The sequence below is a fragment of the Sus scrofa genome, chromosome 6 (assembly GCF_000003025.6).
Source record: "Sus scrofa isolate TJ Tabasco breed Duroc chromosome 6, Sscrofa11.1, whole genome shotgun sequence".
Classification (NCBI taxonomy): Eukaryota; Metazoa; Chordata; class Mammalia; order Artiodactyla; family Suidae; genus Sus; species Sus scrofa.
The window spans coordinates 84,939,344-84,962,066 of NC_010448.4; the positions used below are offsets into that span (position 1 = coordinate 84,939,344).

Here is a 22,723-nt window from a genome sequence, read left to right on the forward strand (position 1 = left end):
GTGGAGTTCCTGGGTCAGGGATCAGATAGAGCTGCAGTTGTGACCTGTACCATGGCTATGGCATACCAGATCCTTTAACCCACTGTGCCCAGCCAGGGATGGAACCTGTGTACTGGCACTGCAGAGATGCCATGATCCCACTGTGCCACAATGGGAACTCCTCTAGTGGCCTTTTTTGTTTTTATTATTATTATTTTATTATTTTTTGTTTTATTTTCTTTGTTTCATTTGATCCTCTTGCCCATCCTGTCTTCACTGAAATTTCTCTCCTCTTTCCACGATCTCCTTTCCTTCTGTCCCACTGCTCTGGTGATCCCTTTCTGGCCTATTTTCTCCTGTGCCAGCCTCCTCTGAATCTGTATCTTCCTAGAAGTGAGTGTGCCCCAAGGCTCTTCCATTGATCCTCTTAATTTTATTATTCTATGCTTTCTGCCACAGGAATTTTTTCTACTTTCATGAGCTCCATGTCACCTTCATGAATATGACCCCCAGATCTTTTTCCAGTCCTAGTCCCTAAGCCTCTAAGTAATTGGCTCTTATTGCCAATTCCTGTTGTGACATCTCCTCTCAAGTATACTAACCTCATCTAAAATTTAATGTGTTGCTTATACTGAATTCCTCCTGTTTCACCCAAACTCCTTCACTTAGCTGATTGACAATGCTTACAGTCATAAAAAAGTTTGTGCCTTTTGACCTAATATTCCCACTCATACAGATTTGTCCTGAGGGGAAGAATGTTCTAAGAGAGAAAGCAGCTATATACTCTGGAGCCAAATTTCCTGGATTTAAATTCTCTCCCTACTACTTACTGTGTGATCCTAGGAAAATTGCTTAACCTCTCTGTGCCTTGTTTTTCTGACCTGTAAAATTGGGGCTGTAATAGTAAGTAATACAAATTACTAATAGTACTTAATAGTAATTTGTAGGTTGATGTATGGATTAAATGAGTTATTATAAAATAAGTACTTATGACAGTACTGGTACATGATAAGCACTGTATAAATATTAGTCGTTGCAATGGGTCTCACTTTAGCTTTATTTAGAATAGTTAAAAATGAAACAACTGGAGTTCCCATTGTGGCTTAGCAGGTTAAGAATCTGACATAGTGTCAGTGAGGATGCAGGTTTGATCCCTGGCCTTGATCAGTGGGTTAAGAATCTGGTGTTGCCGAAAACTGTTGTAGGTCGCAGATGCGGCTTAGATATGGTGTTGCTGTGGCTGTGGTGTAGGCTGGCAGCTGCAGCTCCAATAAGACTCCTGGCTTGGGAATTTCATATGCCACAGGTGCAGTTGAAAAAAGAAAAAAAAAGAACAACCTAGGAAGTTCCCTCATGGTGCAGCAAGTTAGGGATCTGGTGTTGCCCCAACTGCAGCTTGGGTTCAGTCCCTGGACGGGAACTTCCATACACCACAGGTGCAGCCCCTCACCCCCAAAAATGGAACAGCCTAGAAGAAATGTTTACATAAAATTTATTAAATCAGCTTAATGGAATATTATGTAACAAAGACCATAATTATAAAGATGTAGCATGGAAAATTTTAATGATATACTTAAAAGATAGTATTTTTGGATAGTGAGATTGGGAAATTCCCCCTTATTGTTAAAATGTTTATGTAAAAGTTAAAATCCCAGAAAAAGGATAAAAAGTTCCTCACCTTGGAGTTCCCGTCATGGCTTAGCAGAAACGAATCTGACTGGTATGCAGGAGGACGCAGGTTCGATCCCTGGCCTTTCTCAGTGGGTTAAGGATCCAGCGTTGCCGTGAGCTATGGTGTAGATTGCAGATGTGCTCAGATTTGGAGTTGCTGTGGCTATTGCATAGGGGTACAGCTACAGCTCCAATTGGACCCCTAGCCTGGGAACCACCATATACCTCAGGTACAGCCCTAAAAAAAAAAAAAAAAAAAAAAGAAAGAAAAAACCAATGCCCCCCCCCCCAAATTCCTTACCTAAATCCGCTTTCCTGGGGAGTTCCCATCATGGCTCAGTGGAAAAGAATCTGACTAGTATCCATGAGGACGCAGGTTCCATCCCTAGCCTTGCACAGTGGGTTAAGAATCCGGAGTTCCTCTGGCTGTGGTGTAGGCTCCATATGCCTCAGCTGTGGCCCTAAAAAGACAAAAAAAATTTTTAAATAAAAAAAAATTAAATTTGCTTTCTCTAGTACTATCACACTCTCAGGTGTGAAATTTGAGTCATTTCTTGACTTTATCTCCTTTTCCCCACAGGTGTGAAATTTGAGTCATTTCTTGACTTTATCTCCTTTTCCCCACAGCCAGTTATGTAATGTTTCTTAGATTCATTTCTTTCTTTCCTTTTTTTTTTTTTTTTTTTTTTTGTCTTTTTGCCTTTTCTAGGGCCACACCCGCGGCATATGGAGGTTCCCAGGCTAGAGGTCCAATCAGAGCTGTAGCTGCCAGGCCTACGCCAGAGCCACAGCAACACAGGACCTGTGCTGAGTCTATGACCTACACCACAGCTCAAGGCAACGCCGGATTGTTAACCCACTGAGCAACGCCAGGGATTGAACATGTAGCGTCATGGCTCCTAGTCGGATTTGTTAACCACTGAGCCACGACGGGAACTCCTAGATTCATTTCTTGGGTTCTCATTACTGATACCTTGTTTTCCGCACCTTAAACATAGATTATCACTGTCATCTTTTTGACTTGTTTCTTTTTCCCATTCCATTGTGTACAGCATCACAGACTGGTTCTTCTAAGTTACCATTTTGTACCTATTATGTTCCCTTCACAGAAATCTTCATTGTTCTTTGTTCTTTAGAGGTTAAATCCCAGCCTCACTAGCTTGACATTTAAAACCTTCAGTGGCCAGCCCCTTCCTTGCTTTTCAGGTTTTATCTTTTAGCTATTTTCATGAAAAAGCCTTTGGTTCCAGCCAAACCGTCTTTGATCCTCTGTAAATTTCTACCACCGTACCTTTGCTCGTACTGTTCTCTTGCCTGAATTTACCTTACCCCTTCTCTCTGCTATTCACGCTTCCTTTAATGTCCACCTCTTCTTGAGGCCTTTTTGGCCACTTGGAGTCTTACCGATTATACTTGCCTCTGAACGCCTATAGTACTGTTGAATATAGCAAATTACTGATTTTTTGCTTGTGTATGTAAATTCTTTATCTACATATAGATGGTAAGCTATTTGAAGTCAGGAGTGAGTTTTTACTTCTGTGTTCTCAGCACACAGCAAATGCTCTCAATATGTGTTTTTTTGTTTGTTTGTTTGTTTTGTTTTGTTTTGTTTTGTTTTGTTTGGCTTTTTGCTATTTCTTGGGCCGCTCCCGCGGCATATGAAGGTTCCCAGGCTAGGGGTCGAATCGGAGCTGTAGCCACCGGCCTACACCAGAGCCACAGCAACGCGGGATCCGAGCCGCATCTGCAACCTACACCACAGCTCATGGCAACGCCGGATCGTTAACCCACTGAGCAAGGGCAGGGACCGAACCTGCAACCTCATGGTTCCTAGTCGGATTCGTTAACCACTGCGCCACAATGGGAACTCCCAATATGTGTTTTTTGAGACATAGTTTCAGTAAGCTTAGAAAAGGTAGCCTGTAACCGTACAAAGTAGTTTTCTCAGAGATTTTGAACCTCAATACAGTGTGAAGGAAAATGATTGTATGGGTTTCAGGTAAGCTGAGAACTCAGTATAGATTAATACAGTTTTAACATTTTAGCAAGAACACCATCTTTGTTTGGGTCCAATCTGAGTCCATAGGTGTTTTTCTGCTTTTAGATTCTCCAGGGAACCAAAATTCTGAATTGCAGTTCCCTCTGAGATTCCCTTACAAGGTAAATGACACACAAGTCCCAGATTTGTCAGAATGAATGAAGGAAAACTCTGAGTTAGCAAAGAACAAATTTATTAATTTAGGGAAGAGCCTATTTCATAGTAATTTTCCTAGTTGGAAATCTTTAGGGGGCATAGTTTTGCTTTTAATTGGAATTAAAACCAAATAATTCTAATATTGTATGTCAGTTCTACTTCAATTTAAAAAAATGATGTCCAAAAAAACCCCCAAATGATTCTAGGTTAATATGAAATTTCAAGTTCTTGTTTAATTTCCTCAGCGCCAGCAGAAACTTCAGAAGGAACGTCTCATGAATGACTTCTCTGCAGCCTTAAACAGTTTCCAGGCTGTGCAGAGAAGGGTGTCTGAAAAGGAAAAGGAGAGTATTGCCAGAGCAAGAGCTGGATCTCGTCTTTCTGTAAGTTTATTCCCGAAAGAAGACCTTTGCAAATGTCAGGATGTTCTTTCCTAAGGTTTTTTGTTGTTGTTGTTGTTTTTTAAATTTTTTATCATTTGTGTTTGTTTACTATCCTCCAAATAATAAACATAGACATTAACTGCTGTGACAATGTCAGATTGGTATAAGCTTTGTTTTAAAAAAAAAAGTGTGCGTGTGGTCAAAGACTAGAAAGAAATATGTACAACGATTTACGAAAGTGACAGGTAAAATTACTTGTAATTTTTTTTCTTTTTATTGTTATGTTGATATTATGTTAAAAACTTCAAAGTGTAATAAATCCATTTCCTAGAATATACCAGGCTAGGTTATTTGGATTAGCCTTCTCTTTGAAAAGACTTAACAAAGACTAGATTTTAACAGCATAACTCTTCAAAAGTATCAAAGAGCCATGAAAATATTAAGGTCAGAGTCTAAGAGAAGCTGTAAATCCATAAAGGTAAGCAGAGCACTGAAGCTGCTTTTGCGCAGAGTACTTTTTACTGAGGGCAAACTTGAATTTAGTGTTGCTGGTCCTCCTGTCATGGGGCGGGAGGCAAAAGTCAAAGCCAAGGGTCCACACAAGGTGAATAATCTAAAATAAGGTGCTCCTCCTGCTGCAGAGCACTAGTTACTTGTGATGGAACATGATTAAGTATAATGTGAGAAAAAGAATGTATATATATATATATATATATATGTATGTATGAATGACTGGGTCACTTTGCTGTACAGCAGAAATTGACAGAACATTATAAATCAACTATAATAAAAAATAAAAAAAAAGGTGCGGCTCAATTTAAACTGGGCCCTAAAAAATGAAAAATAAGCCCCCCTTTCCCCTAGCAATCTGCAAAAAAAGATTGCATTGGCATTGAGAATGGCAAGATGGAGAGGAAATCCAGATAATAAGGTGTACCATAAAGTAATCTTCAGATAAATTTACTGCTCAAATTCATACTACCTGAATGGTCCCAAAGCCTCAAGTTTCAAGTAGTCCTGGACTGGTAGAGTACCTGTGTACCAAGCAGAAGCAAATACAATCCTCTCTATTTAGACTTTGTCCTAACCCTAAAAGAGTACCTTCGAATAATTTTCCAAGTGTAGTGAGCAGCCCAAGGTGCACAAATAAACAAAAACCCTGAACAAGAACTACTAGAAACAACAGTGAGGTGAAATAGACCTTCAAAGACTTCATACATTAGAATTATAAGACAACTGTACTTATTATGTTTAAAGAAATAGAAGAGAATCTTAAACACATCTACAGGAAGCAGGAAACTTCTCAAAAAACTTTGGAAAGAGTCAAAAGATTTTCTAGAATTGAAAAATATAATGTAGAAATTAAAAGCTTAAAGGCTGTGGGTTTAACTAGAAAATAGATTAGAAGGTATTATCCAGCATGTAGGACAAGGGGTTAAGAAGTTAAATCGGGAAAAAGGTTATGAGAAATAGGGAATGAAGTGAAAAGATCTAAACTGGATTTAAGTAGAGTTACAAAATGAGAATAGAGCAGACATAGATCAGCAGTGATATTTGAAGAGATGACTGGTAATATTTCAGAACTGATGAAAGACAGTAATCTACAGTTTCTTTTTTTTTTTTTTTTCTTTTTTGCTATTTCTTGGGCCGCTCCCGTGGCATATGGAGGTTCCCAGGCTAGGGGTCTAATCAGAACTGTAGCCGCCAACCTACGCCAGAGCCACAGCAACGCGGGATCCTTAACCCACTGAGCAAGGGCAGGGACCAAACCCACAACCTCATGGTTCCTAGTCTGATTCGTTAACCGCTGCGCCACGGCGGGAACTCCCTAATCTACAGTTTCAAGAAGCCTGACAAATCCCAAGAAGGGTAAATTTTAAAATTCTCATTTAGGTATATCAAAGAGAAACTTCAGAACACCAAAGACAAAGAGAAAATCATTAAAAAAAAAAATAGGGGCCAGGAAAACAACAGAATACCTTTAAAGATGCCACAGGTAGAGTGACAGCTGACTTGTCAACAGTGACAGCTGAAGCAAGCAGAGTGTTGTCTTTAATGTTACGGAGGACAATGATTGTCTATCTAGGATTCTAAACCTAGAGAAAATAGCTACTCAGAATGAGGGCATTCTCAGAATGAAAGACATTTTCAGTCAAAAGAGAGTTTGCTATCAGCGCACCTTACGTAAGAACATTCTGAAAGATGTACTTCAAGCAGGAAGGCGATCCCAGATAGTGAGTCTGAAAAACAAAGAAAATGGTAAATATTACAGACGAATCACAAACAAGGAGATACTGCTGTATGTACAACTGATAAAAGGCTAATATCCAGAAGATATAGAAGTTCCCGTCGTGGCTCAGCAGTTAACGAAAATCAACTAGGAACCATGAGGTTGAGGGTTCGATCCCTGCCCTTGCTCAGTGGGTTAAGGATTGGTGTTGCCGCGAGCTGTGGTGTAGGTTGCAGGTGCAGCTCAGATCCCGCATTGCTGTGGCTCTGGCATAGGCTGGCAGCTACAGCTCCAATTAGACCCCTAGCCTGGGAACCTCCATATGCTGCAGGAGTGGCCCAAGAAATAATAAAAACAAAACAGAATATATAAAGAATTCTCAGGAATCAATATGAAAAAGACAACCCAATAAAACAATAGTTTCTCAAACTTTTTGATCTCAGGACCCCATTACACTCTTAAAAAGTATTAAGGGTTCCAAAAAGATTTTGTTTGTATAAATTATATCTATTGATATTTATTGTAATAGAATTAAAACTGAGACATTTTAAAAATGTTTATAAATAATAAACCCAATATAACCTATTTTATATTTTATATAGTAAACATAGTTTATATTTAAAACTATTTTTTGAAAAACAAGTTGCTGAGAAGAGTGGCATTGTTTTTGTTTTTACATGTATTTTTATTATCTGGCTTGCTAGAGGAAAGCTACATTTTCATAGTTATTTCTATACTCAGTCTATTGCAGTATGTTGTTTTGGTTGAGTTATCTGAAGAAAATCCAGCCTCACATAGATATGTAACTAGAAAGGGAAGGAGTATTTTAACTAACCTCTTCAGATCATTGTTGATATTCTTCTTTGATACTACATCAGAATTTGACAAAGTTAGTTGCATTGTGGAATCTAAAACCATATTAATGACTTTTTCATATTCCGATACATTGAAATTTGTTGGTATGTCATACACTTTGATTGGCTCTTTTATTCATGCACAATTTATAACATCAGGTACTTATTGTTTGGAAAATGTGGGTTCCCTAAGTTATGCATATGTTCTAAATGTTGATGTATTTTATTTCACAATGTCAGAAAATCATGTATTATCTTCAGCTTGATCAGAAAAATCTTTTTTGGGCAACTCTCAGGTTTACAAGCAGCAAATACAAAATTTCCAAAATTTTTTTTTTTTTAATTTGAAAGCTATATTTTTATCTGTGGCAACAAACACTGTCCATTATTTTCCTTGAGGTGATAGGGTTACCTTGTTTATTTTCAAGAACTTGTCTTTCAAATACCCATCTGAGAAACCATAGATTGTTGTTATGTTCTTTTATGTATATCATATATATAAAAGTTTGCATATATATTTAAGCAAATTTTATTAAAAGTTTAGTATTTTAACAAGTTTATAAAAATTTCGTATCTAAGTATAAACCATATTGAATAAGTAAAAATGCTGTTCCCCCAAAAAAAGTAGCTAGTTCACTCAGCAACTCATTCACACACGTGCTTTTCCTAGACACAAATAGCGTTTTTTGGTCTATAGCAGACATGCTTTATGTATATTTCTCATTTCATCATCAGAGTATTAAAAAGACAGGTATTGAGATTTGATTAATTATTTCAATGGCTTTATTAAGGACAAACATCCTCCCCCCATGTGTGGTGATAAAGAATAAAAGAATCCTAGCACAATTGGGTGCCACTGCCTTGATTTGTGTTAAAGTGCCAGGAGTAGTTTTGTCCACCTTGTTTTTGTCAACACAGTGAAAAAGGCAAATAATGTCTTAGTATTATTTTGAGGAATGGTCAAACAAATGGAGAAGTACTCAACTTTTTAAAATTCTGTGCACACTGAGGGTTATTGCCATGGATATGAAATAACAGAAACTTCCCAGTGGTAGCATGAATTAGAACAACCACTGGAAAATATTTTGGCTATAATTTCAGAACACATGAATACCTTATGAACCAGCAGTTTTATCCTAGAGAACATTATATGTTTATACCAGGATATAGGTACCAGAATGTTCATGGCAGCATTATTTGTAGTAGTCAAAAATTAGAAACATCCAAATGTCAGTTAACAGTAGAATAGATAAATATGTTGTGATTGTATAATATCTTACAACAAAGAAAAGGAACCACTGTTATTACATTTAGCATCAGGGATGGATCTGGTGTAATCCAGTGTGATCCAATCTAAGCATGAAAGAATACAAACAGTAAAATTCCATTCACATCAAGTTCAAAAATCAGGTAAAATGGAGTTCCCGTCGTGGCACAGCGGTTAACGAATCCGACTAGGAAGCATGAGGTTGCGGGTTCTGTCCCTGCCCTTGCTCAGTGGGTTATTGATCTGGCATTGCCATGAGCTGTGGTGTAGGTTGCAGACGCGGTTCGTATCTGGCGTTGCTGTGGCCCTGGCGTAAGCCAGTGGCTACAGCTCCGATTAGACCCCTAACCTGGGAACCTCCATATGCCACGGGAGCAGCCCAATAAATAGAAAAAAGACAAAAAAAAAAAAAATCAGGTAAAATGATGTTAAATAAGGATACATGTCACTCTTAAATATACAAGAAAATGATTCTCACGAAGTCAGGATAATGGTTACTTTAAAGGAGAGGGAGGAGGTTGTAATCGGAGAAGGGCACATAGGTAGGCTTTAGGACACTAGCAGTGTTTCTTGATCTAGGGAAATAAAAATTTAAAAAAAAAAACCCACAGTGTTCCTCTGGGTGGGTAGAATTTTGAAATTTTCTTTATTTTGCTTATCCTTTTAACTATCGCTAACATAAAAAGGAAAGGCTTTTTAAAAATAAGAAAAGATTGCTTTTACCATTTTTTCTTACACAGGTAATTAGACTGACTTTTGAAGTCAGTTTGCCACTCTAGTACTTAATGTGCTTTAAGTGTCCATTTTAAAAATCTTCAGAGGTTCTGAAAATTTGTTTCCTTGCACGTTTTCAATGCTTTTCTCTTAATCCACCTCCCTCCAAATTTTAAAAGGTTATTATTAATTTTTATTTCTTTCTCCTACATGTTCTCTCCATCTTATTTAGTATGGTTTCTGTTCTGAACCCAAACTGGATGCAGATTTGCTTTCAACTACTCCACACCCATTTCCTAGTCAAGACAGATTGCCAGAGCCCTGAGTCATCTTACAGATCCTGTTGGAGCCAAGGGATGTTGCTTCTTACTGTAGCTAAGCTAAAGGAAGCCATTGTTTGTGTGTGTGTGTGTATGTGTGTGTCTGTGACATGTTTCTGGATAACAGCAGCAATGATGCCATCTGCTTTCTAGGCGGAGGAGAGGCAAAGAGAGGAACAGCTCGTCTCGTTTGACAGGTAAAGGAATTATTCTAAGGTGGATGGTCGAGATGGGATTTTATACTTTACACTTACTTTTAATTTTAAAAATCATCGGGAAGGAGTTCCTGTTGTGGCGCAGTGGAAACGAATCCCATTAGAAACCATGAGGTTGCAGGTTTGATCTCTGGCCTTGCTCAGTGGGTTAAGGATCTGGCGTTGCCATTAGCTGTGGTGTAGGTCGCAGACGCGGCTCGGATATGGCGTTGCTATGGCTGTGGTGGAGGCTGGCAGCTACAGCTCCCTAGCCTGGGAACCTCCATATGCTGTGGGTGTGGCCCTAAAAAGATAAAAAGACCAGAGTTCCCATCGTGGTGCAGTGGTTAACGAATCCGACTAGGAACCATGAGGTTGCGGGTTTGATCCCTGGCCTCGCTCATTGGATTAAGGATCTGGTGTTGCCGTGAGCTGTGGTGTAGGCCAGCGGCTATAGCTTCAATTGGACCCCAGCCTGGGAACCTCCATATGCCGTGAATTTGGCCCTAAAAAGCGAAAAAACAAACAAACAAAAAAAAACAATGAGAAAAAAGAAGGAAGAATAAAGGGAGCCCTATGGTGGGTAATTTATAATCCCCCAAATAAAAACATCAAAATTGTGGGCTTTTCTAAGATCTTTAAGTTATGGAAGGAATAATTTCAAGTGAATAAAAAACTTCTAAGAAATCTCTGATATCTCTGTGTTGGGAAAAGTGTTTAGCTCACTAGGAGTAGATATGAACCCACAAATCTACAGATTAGGAGGTCTAAATAATTTTACCTCTAGTTCAGAATTAAGTTCTTCAAAGTTCTTGGGTCTCTGTTTACTTTTCTCTGAAATGGAGGCAACACATTCTTCAAAGAGTATTAAAAGAAAAAGCAGGAGTTCCTGCTCTGGCACAGCTGGATAAGGATCTAGCCTTGCCACAGTTGTTGTGTAAGTCACAGCTGCAGCTTGGATTCAGTCCTTGGCCTGGGAACTTCCATATGCCTTGAGTGTGGCTGGGAAAGGAAAAACAGTTTGTATCTGAAAGCTATCTCCTTTCTTAACTTCTCCACACTGAATTAACTAATTGCACAGAAATGTACTGATGGTATTAGTTCAAAATGTAAAATGTTTTATCAGAGATATTATCTTCCCCCCACTATACTATGAGTACCTCAAAAGCCTCTAAGTCAGTTTTTTTATCTCCAGCACATGGAGGAAATTCTTTAAATATTGTTGAGATAATGTGTGATTTATGCGTACTGTTGGAAAAATACTTAACACTGGATTTGCAAAGTGTTCTGGGTCTAGTATAATGTGTCATATGCCTTTCTTCTAAATATGGTACCTGAAAAGAAGAGTTGTATTTCACTAGCTTTTTACTTAGATTTACTTTGATTTTACAGTCATTTAACCTAAAGCGTAACCTCAAGGAGATTCCTGAAAACCAGGAGATGTGATTCTGTTGGACTAGTTGGTGAAGCACCAACAGGTCGCTTAGCCTGCTCTCCTCTAAGGATCTCATGTAGGACCTGAGAGACCAACACAGCTTGCACTTTGAGAGTGACCTGGGAGAGAATAGGCTAGTTTACTTTGTTGACTTCAAATCTCTGCCCACTGCTTGTCTAGCAAGCCCCAGCAAGATTGCAGAGTGTACCCCTGAATGGAAACAGCAACAGGTCTCATCTGTCACAATTCTACTTCCTCTTAGTTTTACCCATGAAAGCTAAGACTTTATTTTCTTGGTGTTACCAGCTCTTTGCTTCTGGTGATGAAGAATGTGGCCTTCAGGGCCTTGTACTGATGCCAGAGGAGTTGGAACCCTGGTACTGTCTTTGGGGGGGCTTTGCTGGCACCTTAGAGAGGAGGAATCAGCTAATGTGCTTGTCGCCCTGCAGCCATGAGGAGTGGAACCAGATGCAGAGCCAGGAGGATGAGGTGGCCATCACCGAACAGGATCTGGAACTCATTAAAGAGAGGGAAACAGCGATTCGGCAGCTAGAGGTGAGAACCAGGTCATGTTTTTTGTCTGACTCGTATCTGTAATCTCTAATCCACCTTGCTTTTTCTCTTGGTGATTATGAAAAAAGACGAAATGAGTTGTTGTGTAGTTTGCATATTATGTCTCAAGGTAATCATGGTGAGCTTGAACTACTCTTACGACAGTATTGGCTATCATGTCTGAGAATACCCCAATTCTTTTCTCAGTCATCATATCTTATATGGTCTGCATGAGAGTATGTATAGGGAATAGAGCAAGGCAAACAGATATTTTATTGCTCATTAAGACGCTGTCTCCAGAGTTCCCATCTTGGCACAGCGGAAACGAATCCGACTAGGAACCATGAGGTGCGGGTTTGATCCCCAGCCTCACTCAGTGGGTTAAGGAACTGGCGTTGCCGTGAGCTGTGGTGTAAGTCGCAGACGTGGCTCGGATCCTGCGTTATTGTGGCTCTGGTGTAGGCTGGCGGCTTCAGCTCTTATTCGACCCCTAGCCTGGGAACCTCCATATGCCAGGGAGCGGCCCAAGAAATGGCAAAAAGAAGAAAAAAAAGACGCTATCTCTGAACCTCAGTGCCAACCTCTGGGTTTGGTAGAGCTCTGCAGAGAGCTTAGACCGAATAGCCCCAAATAAAGGCAGGCCAAAATGTTTGCTCCGTTTTTGTGCATCCCAAAGTTCACTCTCAAGTTGTGGATATCACCTCAGTGGGTCAGAGAAATAGGAACAGTTTCTGAGGTAGGTGTTGAGGGAGAGGTATTGAGGCCTTTCTTAGCTGAGTTCCCCAACTTTAATTTTGCACAATGACCAGTAAAATATCCTTAAACCCAAGAACTTTTCTCATGGAGATAGAAGACTGCCATCCCTGGGGCAGTGGGGAGAGGAGGGTTGTAGAGAGAAACTTGGAGCTCTTCACTGACCTTCATCTGTGGCAGTGGTTCTGAACCCTGACTGCATTTTAGAATTATTTGGAGATTTAAACAATTTTTATTGCCTTCAAAGATGTCATATCTTTCCTTCCCCCCCACCCCCTTTTTAATGGCCGCACCAGAGGTATTGGGAAGTTCCTGGGCCAGGGATTGAATTCGAGCCACAGGTGCAGAACACCAGATCCTTTAACCTACTGCACCAGCTCGGGGATGGAACTTGTGCCTCTGCTGCGACACAAACCGCTGCAGTTGGATTCTTAACTCACTGTGCCACAGCAGGAACTCTTTTTCTCTTTTTCACCTATTGCTCCTAATCATCAGCTTGATTCTTTAACATTAGAAATACTGTTATAGCAGGGGTAGAGTTAGGGTTAAGGAGTGGACTGCAGTGTATGTCAGGAGTGTAGTGGGCACTGCACATTCAACAGAATTAAGGCCAGATTCCTTAGGGCTGGATTTTCATATCCAGTCATTTCCTGCATTTAACATACAAACCCTATTCTAATGGTGGAGTAACACACTCCTGTGTGTCTCTTCTGTTCTCAGACTATACCTTGACACTTCTGGCCCCCAAATGTGTGGGTTTTTTCCCCATCAAGCAATTCTGCCACACCACAGGGATGTCCTAATTTAACTCAATGCTGACGCTTTCTACCTGGAGTTAGTTACATCGGATCACACAGGTTGAGGTTTCAGTCCCACAGGACACGCACACACATACACACAGACACACAACTTCAGATACCAGTCACAAGTCCAGATTGTCCCCTGTGGTTCTGACTGACATGGAGGTTCTTGTGATCACCTTCCTTTAGTTTGATTAATTTGCTAGAGCAGTTCACACAACTCAAGAAAACAGCTTACTCCCTAGATTACCAGTTTATTATAAAAGGATACATCTCAGGAACAGCCAGATGGCAGAGAGGCACAGGGCAGAGTTTGTAGGAAGGGGCACAGAACTTCTGTGCCCTCTCCAGGTGTTCACCAACCAAGAAGCTCTCAGAACCCTGTCCCTTGGGCATGATTGATTAAATAACTGGGAGTTCCTGTCATGGCTAAGTGGTTAACGAATCCGACTAAGAACCATGTGGTTGCCGGTTTGATCCCTGGTCTTGCTCAGTGGGTTAACAATCTGGCATTGCTGTGAGCTGTGGTGTAGGTCGCAGATGCAGCTCGGATCCTGCGTTGCTGTGGCTTTGGTGTAGGCCGGTGGCTACAGCTCCGATTAGACCCCTAGCCTGGGAACCTCCACATGCCGTGGGAGCGGCCCTAGAAAAGGAAAAAAGACAAAAATAAATAAATAAATAAATAATTGGCACTTGGTAATTGATTTAACTTCAAGCCCTCCCTTCTCTCCCCAGAGGTCAAGATTGGGGCAGAAAGTTCCAACCATCTAATCACCTGGTTGGTTCCCTGGCAACCAGCCCCCATCCTTAGGGGTTTTCCAAAAGTCAAGCTAATAACAAACTCAGGAATGGTTGAAAGAGGCTGTCATGAATAACAACAGACATCTTTATCTCATTTATCACTTAGAAAATTTTAAGGGTTTTATGAGCTCTGGGCTGACAATGGGATAAAACCAAATATATATTTCTTACTATGAATCATAATATCACATCTATATTATAGCCAAATTGGGCTGTTTGCTCTTTAATCTAGCTAATATGACTTCTTTTGCTCTGTCACAACTTAATTCCTATCTCTTTTGCCATAGTCCCTCCTTTTTTGACTTTCTATACCATTCATGAGTCATTTCCCATGTAATACTCTTTATTCTTATTTATCTTACTGTGTACTGATTACTCCACTCCATTAAGCCCTTTTATATTCACAGCAACTAGCAGTCTGTCCTAACTATAGCAGACTCTTCGCAAGTTACTGAGATGCTGGCAAGAACTATTCTTGCTGAGTTATGATTAGGAAGTCATTGCTTTGAAAGCATCATTTCGTACTGTACATTCTGAGAGGTAGTGCATTGCAATTGAAAGACCATGGACCTCAGGGATATAATCCTGGCTGCAATGCTTAGTTTCCTCACTGATCGGCTATGTGACTAGACAAGTTACATAACCTCCCTGAACCTCATTATCCTCAAAGATACTTACTTCATAGAGTAACTGAATGGTTAATTCAAGTATTGAGGAGGCATAGTAACAAAACATTATGAACTTTTTAATTCTCAGTTTTGCCACTTGTTAGCTGAGCTACTTTGGGATAAGTCGTTTAACCTCTTTGAGTCTTGATTTTCTCTTCTGTAGAATGGGAATAATACATGTCTCATTGGGTTGTCATGAGGACCAGTTAGGTGATAGTTATTAAGAGCTAACACTTATGAAGTGCTTATTGCACAGTTCTAAGAACTTTATTGAGTATTCCTGAAAAGCCTGTGAGATAGGTACTGTCATTGTCCACATTTTAGAGAAGAGGTACAGAGAAATTCTTAATTTAAAGTTGTACAACAAGACTGTGGAGGATCAACAATCCTCTGAAGCTAAAGTCTGTGCTTGGAATTACCTTCCTGGTATATGGTACTTGGCAAATAGTTGTCACTTAGTAAATGTTAATGATTAACTTTCATTTGCTCTTTATGGAGAAAGCATGATTTATAAACTTTAAAAACACATGTGGGAGTTACTGTCGTGGCTCAGGAGTAATGAACCTGACTAGTATCCATGAGAACATGGGTTCAATCTCTGGACTTGCTCAGCGGTTTAAGGATCCAGCATTGCCGTGAGCTGTGGTGTAGTGTAGGTCACAGTTGAGGCTCAGATCCTGCATTGCTATGGCTGTGGTGTAGGCTAACAGCTGTAGCTCTGATTCAACCCCTAGCCTGTGGGAACTTCATATGCTGCTGGTACGGCCCTAAAAAGCTAAAAATAAAATAAAATAAAAACAAATGTGTTAACATTAATAGCCAAAACTTTAGGTAAGTAGAGAAACGAATTTTCTAACATGTCGCTTGATGTTAGTTGATTTTTATTTTGTGTTTCTTAGGCTGACATTTTGGATGTCAATCAGATATTTAAAGATTTGGCCATGATGATCCATGACCAGGGTGATCTAATTGGTATGTATTATTGATACCTTTAATATAAAGGCGAGTTGATGGTATTTATGTACAGAGAGGTCAGGAAGATGTGTCTTAGGAATTTCGGAATACCATTTAAAAATTATTAAGTTCATTTTCTAAGCAATTTCCTTATGTTGTCAAATGTGATGTTAAAATGAGGCTTCCATGAATAGTTGGCTCCATTTGCTTGCCATAGCCTCTTGCTAAGTCTTTGGCTATTTAGGGAAATAGCTGTCAGTTACCCAGTTTTTATCTTCAGAAACTTGCACAATTGTGGGTTTAGAAACCCTTTTTAAAAACTTTTTAAGGGAGTTCCCATCATGGAAACAAATCCAACTGGGAACCATGAGGTTGCGGGTTTGATCTCTGGCCTCGCTCAGCGGGTCAAGGATCTGGTGTTGCCATGAGCTGTGGTGTAGGCCAGTGGCTACAGCTCCAATTTGACCCCTAGCCTGGTAACCTCTGTATGCTGCAAGTGCGGCCCTAAAAAATAGAGACCTATATATATATATATATATATATATATCTATAGATATATATATATATAGATTTTTTTTTTTAGGGAGTTCCCATCATGGCTCAGTGGTTAATGAATCTGACTAGCATCCATGAGGACACAGGTTTAATCCCTGGCCTTGCTCAGTGGGTTAAGGATCTGGTGTTGCTGTGAGCTGTGGTGTAGGTCACAGACGTGGCTCAAATCCTGCATGGCTGTGGCTGTGGTGTAGGCTGGCAGCTACAGCTCTGACTTGACCCCTAGCCTGGGAACCTCCATATGCCTCGGGTGTGGCCCTAAAAAGCAAAAAAAGAAAAACTTTTTATTTGGAGGAGTTCCTATTGTGGCTCAGTGGGTTAAGGACCTGACATTTTCTCTGTAAGGATGTGGGTTCCATCCCTGGCCTTGCTCAGTGCTCAAGGATCCAGCATTGCCATAAGCTGCAGTGTAGGTCACAGATGTGGCTCAGATCCAATGTTGCCATGGCTGTGGTGTAGGCCCCAGCTGCAGCTCTGATTTGACCCCTGGCCTGGGAACTTCCTGCACACAGGTGCAGCCATAAAAAGAAAAAACAAACTTTTTCTTTGGAAATAATTTTAAATTTATAAAAAGTTGCCAAAATTAAAATAACTCAGAACTCCTTTATAACCTTTCCCTAGATATACCTCTTGTTACCATTTTACCCCATTTGCTTTTTATTTGCGCTCACTCTCTCTCTCTCTGTGTATATACCTGATGTTGTCTGAGCCATTTGTGGGTGAGTTTCATACTTCATAACCCTCTACTCATAAATACTAAAGTGTTTGTTTCCAAAGAATAGGGCTATTCTCTTAGGGAGTTAGTAACTTTTGATTTCATGGCTGGATAGTTGGAGTGAGGGTGCTGAAACCAGGCATCAGAATTTTGTTCAGTTTGCAGTCTTGAAACATCTGAGTGTGTTAAAATATCTACTGCCCTTCTTTTTTGCAGACAGCATAGAAGCCAATGTGGAAAGCTCAGAGGTGCATGTAGAAAGAGCTACTGATCAGTTACAGCGAGCTGCTTACTATCAGGTAAAAGCAGGTACCAAGGAAAGTCATTTTGTGCTGTAGACGTTGAGGGCCATCGGAGTACAGGGACACACTGAGAACAGCTCCAACCTTTTGCTTAGGCTTCAGCTGGAGGCAAGTAGTCATGATTGCAGTCCCAGTTCCATTTTTAGTATTTTCCCTTGCAGAGTGATCTACAAAAAGGCATCAAACTTTGAATAAACTGGTATAGAAGCCTCTTAGCTACAAAGCCAACCCTCTAGGAGTTCCCAGCACGGCACAGCGGAAACGAATCCAACTAGGAACCATGAGGTTGTGGGTTCAGTCCCTGGCCTCGAGCAGTGAGTTAAGGATCCAGCGTTGCTGTGAGCTGTGATGGAGGTCACAGATGCGGCTCAGATCTGGCGTGGCTGTGGCTGTGGTATAGGCTGGCAGCTGTAGCTCCAATTCGACCCCTACCCTGAGAACGTCCATATTCTGCAGGTGTGGCCCTTAAAAGCAAAAAAAAAAAAAAAAAAAAAAGCTAACCCTGTCAACTAGCATGATACTAATCTGGTGTAAGGCTGATTTTATAACCTAAACAGCTGACATTTGTTTCCATTAGGATAATAAATGTACAAAGTAGAACTTTGCAGATATTTTCTGTTGAATTTTGCTACAAAGGATGGACATAGAATCAACTCTGATTGCTTATTTACCTATGAAATAATAGGAACTTATCATTTTTGTGGTTATATTGTTATAAATAGGGATGAATCATTCTACTTTTGATAAAATGATATTCTTCTATATATTGGTTGAAACTCTAGTTTTAAGACTTTTTATCTGGGTCTTTACCTCAGTGTACAAATATTGTAAATGAGGTTCTTCTCATTCCATCTCAGTTTGGTGTTGCTTGGCTTTTTAGAAATAAATAGCTTTCACTCATTTACCATGTTCTTAAGATAGCTGTATTTCACCTGGGACTGTTCTTAAAGAAATTTGTATTTAATATTAGTGTTTCTTTTTAAAAACTGAGTGATGACTTTAATATCCAACAGTAAAGAAACAATTAAGTAAATTATATATATCCACTCAATGTTGTTATGTGGGAATTAAAACAGATGTTTATAAAGAATTTGTAATATCAAAATTTTTAATGCTAAAATGTTATGAGAAAAACATCAAACATCATACAATATGGTCCCAATTATGTCAGATAACCATATGCTTGGGTAAAATATCAGAAGGAAATACAATCAAAATGTCAACTGTTGGAGTTCCTGTGTGGCTCAGTGGGTTGATCCACCATTGTCACTGCTGTGGCTCAGGTCACCCTTGTGGCTTGGGTTTGATTTCTGGCCTGGGAACTTCTGCATGCTGTGAGCAAAGCCAAAAAAAAAAAAAAAAAATCAACTGTTTTATCCATGGGTTTTTTTGTTTTTTTTTTTTTTTGTTTTTTGTCTTTTTAGGGCTACACCTGCAGCATATGGAGGTTTCCAGGCTAGGGGTCGAGTAGAGCTGTAGCCACTGGCCTACACCACAGCCACAGAAACGCAGGATCCGACCCATGTCTTCAACCTGAACCATAGCTTATGGCAACTCTGGATCCTTAACCCACTGAGCCAGGCCAGGGATCGAACCTGTGTCCTCAGGGATGCTAGTCAGATTCATTAACTGCTGAGCCACAATGGGAACTCCAAGTGTTTTATCTGTGGGTGACTATTTTCTCTTCTGCTTGTCTGTATTTTTTACAATGAATATAAAATTTTATAATAGGCATAAGACCTTTATTAAAATTCACATGTACAAATACCTTATTTTATTGCAAATAATGCCTAGCAACATAGGTATAAATGGCTCCTTTGCAAAACTGTATTAGTGAGCCTGGAATTATCACTGCTGTCTAGCACTGGTAACTTGAGATTTTTGAGAAGGTCTATGCATAATCATGCACAGATAGAGTTAATTTTGAATTACCAGGAGGCAGATTGATGAAGCACTCTTGGAGTCTTAGATATAAATATTTTTCACCTGTCTCATGAGTATCTTCTTTACATATTTCTCTCCTCAGAAAAAATCTCGCAAGAAGATCTGTATCCTGATCCTTGTCCTGTCAGTGATTATTGTAGTCTTGGGAATTATTTTGTGGATAATTCTAGGTAATAAATGAAGTGATTGCCTCCAAGCCTTCTTCCGCTGACTGTTTTCAAGGGCAAGTGCTTGTTGGAATCTTGCCAGAACAAACTGATCACAAGAAGAGAGAATACACCAGAACGTCCTGTAATAATTTAGTTAGAAACTAACTACTAACTAGTCCTTGGAATTAGTGACCTATGGAGACAGTATTTATCAACTTATGTATGCATTCTATTCATTTCTCAAATTAAGAATTAATTTATGTGGATTTTGTTTTCTCTTGTATTCTGATTGCCCTTCATCCCAAGTGTTTATCGAAAATTCCATTCTAGATATTCTTGTTTTGGCAGGTGACACTACAGTCTTGTAATATTGTCTTTTTATGTGTATAGAAGATTTACATTTTGACTAGCAACTGAGATAGAATTACTTTCTGGCACCAAACCTACTAGAGTTCATCAGAAACTGTATAATAAGCCAGCAATTTTTATAATTTAACATTTTAATTTGAATTACTAAGAAGCCTGTTCCCTATTTGCTTTGAAAGATTTTGGCAATGCATTTAACTAGAAAACGAACAATTGCACATGTGATCCAGATTACATGAGAAAGTAACTATTTGAGCTGGCCAGTTGTTGGGAAACATGTTAATCTGGGTTTTAAGTTTCTTATCTGCTAGTGTCATCTATTGCAGTTCATCCATATATACACTAAACCATCTTGTTCACTTTTTGAAGAGGTTAATTTAATTAACGTTACTATACTCTGTGGGATCCCTCTCCCACCTGTCTGTATAGAAGGGGAGTATTTGACAAAGCATGCTTTGGAAAGCAAATAGGAATTGTTTGGAATGATTTAGTCTTTTTGTTTCATTGCTAAGTTGTGGTTATACATTCCTGGTGAATGATGAAGGTTGCCATCAAAAGGCTGCCCATGCCCTCATAATGGTTGCTGGGCATTTGATGGCAGGAAGATTTTAAAAGCTAGACTGAAGTTGGTTTAAAATTTAGTCCTGTGAATCTGGCGATAAAGCAAAGAAAAGGTTCTTTTTTGTAAATAATATTGGTTTAGAATAGTGATGTTAGACTTATCCTAATTTATGACTAAGAGATTAATCTCTCCCTGCATAGTTTTAGACAAAAAAACGTTTCAATAAAATATTGCTGTCTTGTAATATAGATGTTGTCCTCTCCCATTTTTCTCAGGTCTAGGTACATTAAAGGGAATGTAATTTCTTTAGGCTCTCAAAAAAATGTGAATCGGGTTAACAATTTCAGTTCCTCCATTAGTGAATTAGAGGATTTGCTACCCTGGATATATTTGTATTTATTTCTTCCACTTCCAGTAATGTTACTTAATATTTACTAATGTGAACAGCAGGGAAACAAGGGCTAAATACGTAAGTTTCTTTGCACTCCTGCACCATCCCACCACAAATACAAATAAACATTTCAAAAGCTTTTGTAGTAAGTTTTTATGAGTTAACATCCTGATGCAGTAGCTATTGGGTAATGTGCTATCTGGAGAAAAACTGAGACCTGCAAGAAGACTGGAGGGCAGGTGAGGACTGGCTTGGGGTGGGATAGGTGCTCAGGAGTCCTTTCCTTGAAGAACAGGATAGAGCTATTGGGGTGTCACAGTGGCCCAAGCAGCAGCTTCAGAGCTAATTCCTTGGTTCTGTAGTCACTGCCCCTTCAGTCTAGATTATAGCTGGACTTGAATACATCATCTGTAATTCCAGGAAGAAAAGTCTTGATTGTGAAAAAACTTTCAGCCTGGGTAAAATGAAGCCACCATAGTTCTGTTCTATAATACTATGTAATCCAGTGGTGGTGGTGATAGTAGTAGCAAGTATGACCTTGACCTAGAATTTGAATGGGCTGGAATTTGTAGTAGTTACCAAGAGATTCTGCTAATTGGTCCTAATAAACTTGTTCAAGAATCCTCCTTGGAGTTCCGTCGTGGTGCAGTGGTTAACGAATCCGACTAGGAACCATGAGGTTGCGGGTTGATCCCTGGCCTTGCTCAGTGAGTTAAGGATCTGGCATTGCCGTGAGCTGTGGTGTTGGTTGCAGACGTGGCTTGGATCCTGCATTGCTGTGGCTGTGGTGTAGGCCGGTGGCTACAGCTCCGATTCGACCCCTATCCTGGGAACCTCCATATGCCGAGGGAACAGCCCTAGAAAAGGCAAAAGGACAAAAAAAAAAAAAAAAGAATCCTCCTTATCTGTGCTTTGTTCACCTTTGGGGGCACCATGGTTTAGGGTAGTGGTTCTTACCATGGCTTCATCTTAGAAATACAAAAATACTGATACCTAGGTACCCCTGCCACAATATTCTAATTTAGTTACTTTGGGTTGTAGTCTGGTATAGGGACTTTAAAAGCTCCAGATAATTCTTTGTTTGTTTGTTTGTTTTCCAGGGCCGCACCCGCAGCATACGGAGGTTCCCAGGCTAGTAGTCTAATCTATGCCACAGCCACAACAACGCCAGATCCAAGCTGCATCTGCGACCTACATCACAGCTCATGGCAATGCCGGATCCTTAACCCACTGAGTGAGGCCAGCGATTGAACCTGCAACCTCATGGTTTCTAGTCAGATTCGTTTCTGCTACACCACGATGGGAACTCCAACTCCAGATAATTCTAATGTGTAACCATAGTTGAAAACCATTGGTTTGGAGGTCAAAAATGAGACTGGGGTACAGAAGGCCTAGAGAATCTTAGCTTGGTCATTAACGTGCTGTAGGTATTTAAACAAGTTATTTAACCCATAGGCCCTGAGTTTCCTTGGTAGCTCTGGTATAGCCATAAAACAGGGGTTTGGTCTGAACATACAAGTTCCATGCTTGTCTCTGAATTCCTTTCCTTTTCTCTTTCTCCCTTTCTCCTTCCTTTATGGAGCGTTCTCTCGTCAAGTGAATTAAAATAGTAGTACTATCATATAGGGTAAAGTAGAAATGTTATGCTGGCCACTTCCTCTGTGAATGTCCTAGAACAAGAACTCGCTAGCTGCTATACTGATGTTTCTTGGGCAGGTTTTGTTTTGGTTTGGTTTTGCTAAGGGTTGGTGGTAAAACACTGCCTTGTACCATTGGGCAAAAATATCAAAGTGAAATTACATTTTAGTGGAAAGTAAAAAAACACCCTGAGCCTCCTCCATTCAGTTTTCTTAATTATTATTATTTATTTTATTTTATTTTTTTGGCATTTCTTGGGCCGCTCCTGCGGCATATGGAGGTTCCCAGGCTAGGGGTCGAATTGGAGCTACAGCTGGCAGCCTACACCACAA

At 39.8% G+C, this 22,723-nt stretch overlaps 1 protein-coding gene across 1 annotated transcript in view; it reads left to right on the plus strand.

Annotated features, from left to right (window-relative positions):
* Positions 1 to 20,892, plus strand: part of STX12 (syntaxin 12) — a 41,409-nt gene extending 20,517 nt beyond the window's left edge. Inside the window, exons 4-9 of the mRNA NM_001243442.1 lie at positions 4,090 to 4,227; positions 9,766 to 9,809; positions 11,691 to 11,796; positions 15,715 to 15,787; positions 17,256 to 17,338; positions 19,368 to 20,892. Coding sequence (NP_001230371.1) covers positions 4,090 to 4,227; positions 9,766 to 9,809; positions 11,691 to 11,796; positions 15,715 to 15,787; positions 17,256 to 17,338; positions 19,368 to 19,466 — 543 coding nt within the window. The 3' untranslated portion in view covers positions 19,467 to 20,892. The remainder of the gene's footprint in view (positions 1 to 4,089; positions 4,228 to 9,765; positions 9,810 to 11,690; positions 11,797 to 15,714; positions 15,788 to 17,255; positions 17,339 to 19,367) is intronic.